This window comes from Camelina sativa, chromosome 10 (assembly GCF_000633955.1).
Source record: "Camelina sativa cultivar DH55 chromosome 10, Cs, whole genome shotgun sequence".
Taxonomy (NCBI): domain Eukaryota; kingdom Viridiplantae; phylum Streptophyta; class Magnoliopsida; order Brassicales; family Brassicaceae; genus Camelina; species Camelina sativa.
This window is the reverse complement of record NC_025694.1, coordinates 7,989,406-7,998,849: the sequence shown is the minus strand read 5'-3', so window position 1 is coordinate 7,998,849 and position 9,444 is coordinate 7,989,406. Positions and strand designations below refer to the sequence as shown.

General features: G+C 38.7%; 3 protein-coding genes across 3 annotated transcripts; all 3 read left to right on the top strand.

Annotated features, from left to right (window-relative positions):
* On the top strand, nt 7–1,896 carry LOC104720150 (growth-regulating factor 8-like). Its single transcript, XM_010438107.2, has 4 exons — nt 7–252; nt 361–534; nt 769–1,132; nt 1,224–1,896. Exons 1-4 carry the CDS (start codon nt 39–41, stop codon nt 1,693–1,695), a joined length of 1,224 nt encoding a protein of 407 aa, XP_010436409.2. The 5' UTR covers nt 7–38; the 3' UTR covers nt 1,696–1,896.
* LOC104717870 (1-acylglycerol-3-phosphate O-acyltransferase) lies at nt 2,097–4,687 on the top strand. Its single transcript, XM_010435507.2, has 9 exons — nt 2,097–2,463; nt 2,683–2,919; nt 3,093–3,139; nt 3,263–3,381; nt 3,472–3,629; nt 3,773–3,882; nt 3,971–4,070; nt 4,165–4,288; nt 4,393–4,687. Exons 1-9 carry the CDS (start codon nt 2,252–2,254, stop codon nt 4,519–4,521), a joined length of 1,236 nt encoding a protein of 411 aa, XP_010433809.1. The 5' UTR covers nt 2,097–2,251; the 3' UTR covers nt 4,522–4,687.
* On the top strand, nt 5,218–9,439 carry LOC104717867 (kinesin-like protein KIN-7I). The gene is made up of 10 exons (XM_010435504.2): nt 5,218–5,327; nt 5,536–5,721; nt 5,820–5,909; nt 6,005–6,105; nt 6,193–6,312; nt 6,406–6,487; nt 6,572–6,639; nt 6,720–6,907; nt 6,995–7,340; nt 7,416–9,439. The coding sequence occupies exons 2-10, from the start codon at nt 5,559–5,561 to the stop codon at nt 9,309–9,311; spliced, it is 3,054 nt and encodes a 1,017-aa protein (XP_010433806.1). The 5' UTR covers nt 5,218–5,327; nt 5,536–5,558; the 3' UTR covers nt 9,312–9,439.

The following is a 9,444-nucleotide window of genomic DNA, read 5'->3' as shown; positions in this document are numbered from 1 at the left end:
TTGGATTTGGAGTTGTAGAACATTCGAATAAAGACGTTATGGTGCTACCTCATCATCATTACCATCCATCATATTCCTCGCCTTCCTCTTCTTCCTTGTGCTACTGTTCTGCTGGTCTTGGCGATCCCATGTTCTCTGTTTCAAGCAATCAAGCATACGCTTCTTCTCACGGTGATATGTTCTCCCTTGCCGGTTCTAGTTCTGCTTCTGTGACTGTAGCTGATCCTTTTTTCACCTTGAGCTCTTCTTCAGGTTTCAAGTTCTAACCCTTTTGTTGTCTTCTGAGCTGTGCAAAGAAAAAAAATTGAATTTTTTTTCTGTATGTTGGTTTAATGTGAAATTTGTTGGATTAAAATCCAGGGGAGATTGGAAGAAGTATGAGTGGAAACGCAAGTGTAGCTTTCAGTAACGCTCAGTGGCAGGAGCTTGAGAGGCAGAGGAATATATATAAGTATATGATGGCTTCTGTTCCTGTTCCTTCCGAGCTTCTCTCACCCTTTCCCAAGAACCACCCATCAACCACTAACCCGGATGGTAAGATGTCCATAGCTTTCACTTATACAGCTTCTGTAGACTTTCCTACTTTTGTCAATTTCTCTTGGTTACATTTGTTCTTGACCACTTGTTTTCATGTTTGACACATCTAACATCCATTATGATTTCAATGTTCAAGTTCTTAGAAGTTTTACCGCTTAGTGGAGGCATATAAGTAGATTTTGTAGTACTTATGCTGAATAAAAGAATCTGCTGTGGTCTTTGTGATGACAGTAACAGTGGCAATGGCGAAAGGAGGTTCGTTGCAGCTGGGGATTGCTTCAATCGCAAGTAATAACACGGCTGATCAGGAGCCATGGAGGTGCAAGAGAACGGATGGGAAGAAATGGAGATGCTCTAGAAACGTGATTCCTGACCAGAAATACTGCAAGAGACACACACACAAGAGCCGTCCTCGTTCAAGAAAGCATGTGGAATCATCTCACCAGTCATCTAACCACAGTTACACTCGTAGTAGCGCTAAGAATGATACTAGCCAGTTTACTAGAACTTATCCTCAGTTTTACGGACAACCTGTAAACCAAGTCCCTGTGCTTTCTACTCTTCAGTCCGCTTCCTCTTTATATGATCACAACAGGTGCCTTTACTTACACTCTTGTCAAAGTTTTAAAATCCATCCCCTTTTGATATCATTTGAAAGCTTGGAACTTTTTTGTTGATGTGTGAAGAGGATTGAGGTGGTTTAGGAAAGAAGGTGATGCCATTGGAACTTTAAACCCGGAGATTCATGAAACTGTCCCGCTGAAGGTTGGATCACGCAGTGAGCTCAAACGCGGATTCAATTACGATCTGAATTTCAGGCAGAAGGAGCCAATAGTAGACCAGAGCTTTGGAGCGTTGCAGAGTCTATTGAGTGTAAACCAGACACCACATAACCAAGAGACAAAGCGGTTTGTTGTACAAGGGAAACAAGTTGAAGCAATGGGAAGCTCTCTAACACTATCAATGGCTGCAGGATCCATGGAGGAAGCAGAAGGAACAAACCAGCATCATCAGTGGGTTAGCCATGAAGGTCCATCATGGATCTATTCAACAACAACACCAGGTGGACCATTGGCTGAAGCATTGTATCTTGGTGTCTCCACCAACAACCCAAGTTCTAGTACTACTACTAGCAGCTGCAGCAGAAGCTCAAGCTAAAAGAAAAAAAAAAAAGAAAAGACTCAAGTTGTGTGTGTTGTTTACAAACAAGTCAAAAACCGGTTTTAGTGATTTGTTTGAAAATCTGAGACCTTTCTTTCTAGCTTTTGTTTGTGTGTTTGCAGTTAGATTTTGTAGAAGAAGACTCTATGATGAAACAAGTTGACGAGTCAAAATGCAACTTTTTCACCTTACGTTGAATCCTAATCTGTATATGTTAGTATTAATTTGCCATTAACAATCTTAATCACTTTCTCGAACTTAATTTGACTAATTATTACAAGAGTTGACCAAGACCGACAGGTCCAAATTGTGCCAACGGGGAAGCTTCTGTGTTTTTGCAGGAGACGTGACGTCAGCAATGACGTGAGAAGAACAGATTAGAAAAGCATATATCCTTTAAGCGACTTCGCAGCAAAACCTCTCGTCTCATCTTTTTAGAACTTTTTAAAGATAAATTTAGAAAATTTAATATCCAAAAACTTTGGATTCCTTGATTCGTGGGAAAAGTTTAGATTTTTATTTTGTTGGATTGTGAATTTGGTTCGGTGATTGTATGAACTTAAGCCGTTTTGCGTCAAGACTAAGAATGGCAGAAGAAATCTCAAAGAAGACTGCTTCGGTGGCTGATTCATCTGCTGCTACGGCGGCTGCTACGAATGCTGCGAGATCAAAATGGAAAATTTTGTGGCCCAATTCGCTCCGGTGGATCCCTACGTCCACCGATTACATCATCGCCGCCGAGAAGCGTCTTCTCTCTATCCTCAAGTACGTTTAGATATCTCTCTCTGTGTCTCTCAAGCACATGTTTTTGTTCTCAATTACACAGCTTTAGGGATAAAATTTTCAAAATTCTGGAATTTGGTATGAACCCTGTTTCTGGAACATTGTTTATTAGAGCTTGAAATGTAAAAGGAGAGGTTTTTTTTAAGATATACATGATGGATGAGCTGTTTTTTTAATTCTTTTGTGATGAACAATCTTCAGGACGCCTTATGTACAAGAACAAGTTAATATTGGTTCAGGACCACCAGGTTCCAAAATCAGGTGGTTTAGGTCTACCAGCAATGAGTCACGTTACATCAATACTGTTACCTTTGATGCCAAGGAGGGTTCTCCCACTCTTGTCATGGTTCATGGTTATGGTGCTTCTCAAGGCTTTTTCTTCAGAAATTTCGATGCTCTTGCCAGTCGATTTAGGGTGATTGCTATTGATCAACTTGGGTAAGCAACTTCAGTATTATGTAACTTTGGTAATATGGCCTTTTGAATGCTTCAACTGTTTCGATGTCTTAAACATCAAAGTGAGGATGTTCTTCTAGACCTTTTTTTGTTCTCATGTTTTGTATACATTTGTGACTGTATAATAAGGTAGTTCTCTCATTTTCTTACTATAGATGGGGTGGATCAAGTAGGCCTGATTTTACATGTAAAAGCACTGAAGGTATTCTATTCATCCCCTTTAATGTTCATTACTCAGTGGCTAAAGTTTCATTGGAACCAAAACGGCTTGTATATGTGGAATGATCAGTAATGGAACTGCATTGGTCCTTCTTTAATTGTGTAGAAACTGAGGCATGGTTTATCGACTCCTTAGAGGAATGGCGTAAAGCCCAGAATCTCAGTAACTTTATTCTATTAGGACATTCCTTTGGAGGTTATGTTGCTGCTAAATATGCGCTTAAGGTGATTTTTCATCCTTGGTATAATTCAATGTGTAAAAGGTATCTTTTATGTTATCTGACTTTTCATTGGGCATATATCTGGATCTTTCAGCATCCTGAGCATGTTCAACACTTAGTTCTGGTGGGATCTGCTGGGTTCTCAGCAGAAGCAGATGCATCGGAAAGGCTCACTAAATTTAGAGCAACATGGAAAGGCGCCCTACTAAATCATTTGTGGGAGTCGAATTTCACTCCTCAGAAGCTGATTAGGTATGCTCTTATAGTACCAATAGGTCAGGTCTACTAGATGCTCACCTCGATGATACAAATTTATTGCACTCAATTGTAACCATTTGCTAAAAGTGGCCGGATACTAGATTCACTATATATTCCTAAATGCGTTTCGTGTGCAGAGGATTAGGTCCTTGGGGTCCAGGTCTTGTAAATCGGTATACAACTGCAAGATTTGGTGCACATTCGGAGGGAACTGTGCTAACAGAGGAGGAAGCCAAATTGCTAACCGGTGAGTAATTCTTTCTTCAAGTTCCCTAGAAGTTATATGGAGGATGATGATGCAATAGCTGATAGTGACGGTTCGTTTTGCATTGTAGATTATGTGTACCATACTTTGGCTGCAAAGGCTAGTGGAGAGTTGTGCTTGAAATACATCTTCTCATTTGGAGCCTTTGCTCGGAAGCCCCTCCTACAAAGGTTTGTCTACCAAATCTGATGAATAAAACCAAGTTTGTGACTACATTGGAGTGTATACACAACTCAAATTCGATGACTTGTTTTTTTTGTGCAGTGCATCAGAGTGGAAAGTGCCAACAACTTTTATATATGGAATGAATGATTGGATGAACTATCAAGGTGCAGTGGAAGCGCGGAAATACATGAAGGTCCCTTGCGAAATCATTCGGGTTCCACAGGTCAAATCTCTAACCACATGCATTTGTATTCAAATCTGAGAGGAAAACTATAGAGAAGAAGATGATGCTTATGTGAGATTTTGTTTGATTGTGAAATGTTGCAGGGTGGTCATTTTGTGTTCATAGACAATCCAAGTGGTTTTCATTCTGCAGTGCTTTATGCTTGCCGTAAGTTTATATCTCAAGACTCCTCTCATGATCAACAACTCCCAGATGGTTTACGATTGGTTTAGTTGTAGTATGATGTTCCTTTACCTTTCAAATTTATTACATATGTATACACGTATATATAAAAAAGAACATCAAAAAGAAATATATTCTTTTATATTTCCCTTTATGGTTGTATTTGGAGTTCTAAGATCTTTCTATTTCTAAAAATTATATTTGTAGTGTTCTTGATTTCTCTATTAAATCTCACCAATGTTCCAAATATGATCTCATTGAGAAAATCCTAATGTTTTTTTCTTTGACAAAAATAGATTAGCTCATATGAGTCAATTGGGTGGGAGAGAAAATCCTAATTGTAATTAATCTTTCATAATCCAAAATAATTCCTTAGATTTATGTGTCTTAGTTAGTTTCTTGAAGTTTGAACCACTGGGTCTGGTCAATGCTTATTGTTTAATTGGTCATCAACACAAGGTTAACTTTCCTTGTACCGCAAGACAGTCGTGTAATTACCGTAACTAGAAAGGTAAAAGAGGTTAAAATTGGCAACATTCTTATTTTAGTAGAGAGACCTTGGTGGTCGAAACATTTCCAACGGCCATGCCGACATGTTCTCTCTCAGACAGCTCAATCTTGAAAAAACAAGAAACTTAGAGGAAGAAGAAACCACAGAGGAGGTTTTTGACCCCATTTATTATTTTTGGCTGACTCATTCTTCTTATCTCCCAACAAATTTTCGTTGATTTGTCTTATGTCTCATTTTCAATATGGAATTTATACAAACTAAAACTTTAATTCTTAAGTTTTCTCCCTCACAATCTAAAAATGTCTTCCTCCTTTCAATTTGCAGCAATGCCGTGAGGATCAAAAGGTGAGCCAAGTCTTATACATGTCGACGATTAGGTTTAGTCAATGAAAGGTTTTATTCATTGGTTTCTTTCTGATACGATGAGAAAAAGTTTGATCACAGCTTTTTTTTCTTTCTTTCTTTATGATATCTAAAAGTCTGATCATTTTAAATTTTGATCAAATGATTTATGCACATCCTTCTTTAATGAGTTTAAATTTGAAAAAAACAGAGATATATAGAAATCAAGAAAAGATGGCGGCAGGAGGAGAAGAGAAGATATTGGTGTCGGTGAGGGTTAGGCCGCTAAACGAGAAAGAAGAGACGAGGAACGATCGATGTGATTGGGAATGCATCAACGACACCACAATCATCTGCAAATTTCATAATCTGCCTGATAAGTCTTCCTATACATTTGGTAAAGAGTTTGAATATTGCATCTCTTTCTCACCATTTTGATTTGAGCTAGGTACGTTTTACTACTATTATAATGAATCAGCAATTGATGTGTTACAGACAAAGTGTTTGGATTCGAATGCCCCACAAAGCAAGTTTATGATGATGGAGCCAAAGAGGTTGCACTTTGTGTCCTCTCTGGAATTAACTGTAAGAAATTTTTGCATCTCTCTTTTATGATCAATCATTTCGATATATATATATATATATATATATATGCTAATAAGCCGATTCCTGTGTTGCAGCGAGCATCTTCGCGTATGGACAGACAAGTAGTGGGAAAACGTACACGATGAGTGGAATCACTGAATATGCTATGGATGATATATTTGCTTACATTGACAAGGTTTACATACATTAGTAACCTCTCTTTCACTCATTTTTTTTGGTATCTATATTTCAGTCTCTGAGATCCTTTGTTGTTTCCTTTAAGCATAAACAAGAAAGAAAGTTCACACTAAAGTTCTCGGCAATGGAGATATACAATGAAGCTGTGAGGGATCTCCTTTGTGAAGATAGTAACACTCCACTTAGGCTTCTAGATGATCCTGAGGTCACATTCATCTTCTTTTCAGTAATACTCTAATAATCATCATGTAGCTATTTCATTGACTGTATGTTATTATTATTGTTTAACTTTTGGTAGAGAGGAACGGTCGTTGAGAAACTTAGAGAGGAGACTCTCACAGACAGAAACCATCTAGAGGAACTCCTTTCTATATGCGAAAGTAATTAACCAAACTCAATTTTTCTTTATAATTTGATGACCAACAAATTTGATATTGATATATATTGAATCTGTGGTTTTGCAGCTCAAAGGAAGATTGGAGAGACGTCTTTAAATGAGGCTAGCTCCAGATCTCATCAGATTCTCCGACTGGTATACGCTAATTTGCATCTTTTAATGAACTCACATATTATCACAACTCACAAGTCACATTTAACTTTTTTCTCTTGCAGACAATTGAAAGCTCGAATAGAGAATTTTCTCCAGAGAGCTCAGCGACTCTTGCAGCATCAGTGTGCTTTATTGATCTAGCGGGAAGTGAACGTGCTTCTCAGACATTATCTGCTGGTTCAAGACTCAAAGAAGGATGTCACATTAATCGGAGTTTACTTACTCTCGGAACTGTCATTCGAAAACTAAGGTCATTTTTGCAACAACTTAGTAGTTCTCTGTTAAGTTTCATGGTTTTAAAGCAATAAGTATTGACATATTCTTGAAAGTACTACAGCAAAGGGAAAAATGGACACATACCGTATCGAGACTCAAAGCTAACACGTATACTTCAGAACTCACTGGGGGGAAACGCAAGAACAGCTATCATCTGTACAATGAGCCCTGCTCGTAGTCATCTGGAACAATCAAGAAACACACTTCTCTTTGCAAGCTGTGCCAAAGAGGTGACCACAAATGCTCAAGTCAATTTGGTTGTATCTGAGAAAGCCTTGGTGAAGCAACTGCAGCGGGAACTGGCGAGAATGGAGAATGAGTTGAAGAATCTTGGGCCTGCTTCTTCCTCTTCAACCTCTGAGTTCTACACATTAATGCTCAAGCAGAAAGAAGAGTTGATTGTAAAGGTTTGTTGAATGCATCTTCTTTCCCTTTTTTGGATTAAAGAAAATATTACTCATTTCTTGTGCAACAACCTGCAGATGGAGGAACAGATCCAGGAACTTAAATGGCAACGAGATGTAGCTCAATCTAGGGTAGAGAATTTGCTTAAATCAACAGCGGATGAGAGCTCATCTTTAAGTTCAATGGATAACAGCAGAAGAAGAAGAAGCAGCTACGATTCCACAGATTTTGATGAGCCTCGTATGCTAAATAACTTGGGGAAGAGTAACCTTTACTCTCCTGACGAGGATGGGTTCCTGCTAGATGATACTACCCCTCAATTTCCGAGGCATGACTTACATGATAAGTGGGAGGAGATGGCTCAAAGCACCACCCAAGAACCAGAAGATGCTTGCAAAGAAGTTAGATGCATTGAAGTGAACAATGGAGAAGCAGAAAGAGTTCAAATCCAAGACTCACTAGGCGACATTGTTGAAAAGAAAGAATACGAGCAGCAAAACCACAAATCTTTTATACCGGATGAGTCCGAAAAGGAAGATGATGATTCATCTTTAAAAACAATAGATATGGAGTTGAGTTTAGATGCTAAACTTGAAGCTGAAGATGAGCTAGTAATAAAGAAGCTATTAGACGATGTCCAAGAGACTGAGCAGTCTCTGGAGAAACAAAAGCAATCTTTGAAGAAAGAAGACATGAAACAGTATTCTTCTAGGGATGATAAGTCAGAGCAAGTCACAAAATCACCCCCTGAGGAAGAGCAATGTGTACAAGTCTATGAAGGCTCTGAAGAACTTGAAGCCAAAGATGAGCTAACTATAAACAAGTTAGAAGAATCCGAAGAGACCGAGCAACCTGTGGAGAAGGAAGACCACAAATTTAGTTGGACTTCAGAGAAAGAAGAGAGAGAACAGAACTTATCTATGGATCAGTCAGAGCAGTTAAATAAATCACCCTCTAAGGAAGAGAAATGCGTAGAAGTGTATGGAGACTCTGATAAAGATGATAACACATATGAGGCTCTGAAGAAAAAGGTGAAGGAAATGCAGAAGACAATTGAATATTTTATGAGTATGCAAGCAGAAGAGAAACAATCTCCTTCCTTCAATACGATAGATGAGAATATGAGTCCAGGAGATTACTTCAAGATGAGAAGAAGTCGAAGCTGCAGAGAAACTCTCTTGTTTACAAAGGCATATACTGCTGCTGCTGCTAGTGGAGGCTTCATATTCAAGGCCTCTAACCCATCCTTTGATTCAGAGTGCACTATCTCCATGGACGCAGAGAGCATAAAAGATTCCGATACAGACACTAGCAGAAGTAGCTTCCATGAATTTATGGCAGGACTTAAAGAAAGGGCACTGCAGCACCATTCCACGCATGAGCTGAATCATAGTGATACTGAAACAAAGACGATGAAACCAGAAAACACAGATGATGGTGACAAGAAAGCAGAATTCGTAAGACAACAAAGCCAAATAGTAGAGCTTTGGGAAGTATGTAATGTACCATTGGTTCACAGAACCTACTTTTTCTTGCTCTTCAAAGGCGATCCATCCGACTTTGTTTACATGGAAGTCGAACACAGAAGGCTATCTTTTCTAAAGGACTCGTCTGAGATATCGAGGAAACAAGCTGCCAAAGCACTAACACGCGAGAGAGAATGGTTGGCTAAGCAAATTCCAAACAAATTCGGAAAAAAGCAAAAAGAAGAAGTTTACAAGAAATGGGGTGTTGAGCTAAGCTCAAAACGTAGAAGCCTGCAAGTAACTCACAAACTATGGATCAACACCAAAGACATAGATCACTGCAAAGAGAGTGCTTCTCTTATAGCTACTTTGGTTGGATTCGTTGACTCAACACTAACGCCAAAAGAAATGTTTGGCCTCAGCTTCTCACCTACAACATTCAACATCAAACCTTCCTCTGGCTGGAGATTTTCAAACTCTTTCTCTCGTATTAGCTTCACCGGATGATAACAAAAACCAGAATTTAACTACAAAAATCAATTCTTTGTGTGTATAATAACATTTTTAAGTGACGTTGTGAAAGATGTGTATCAGTGTATGTATGTGATTGGAATCTAACTTTAGTTCAATTGGTATTTGA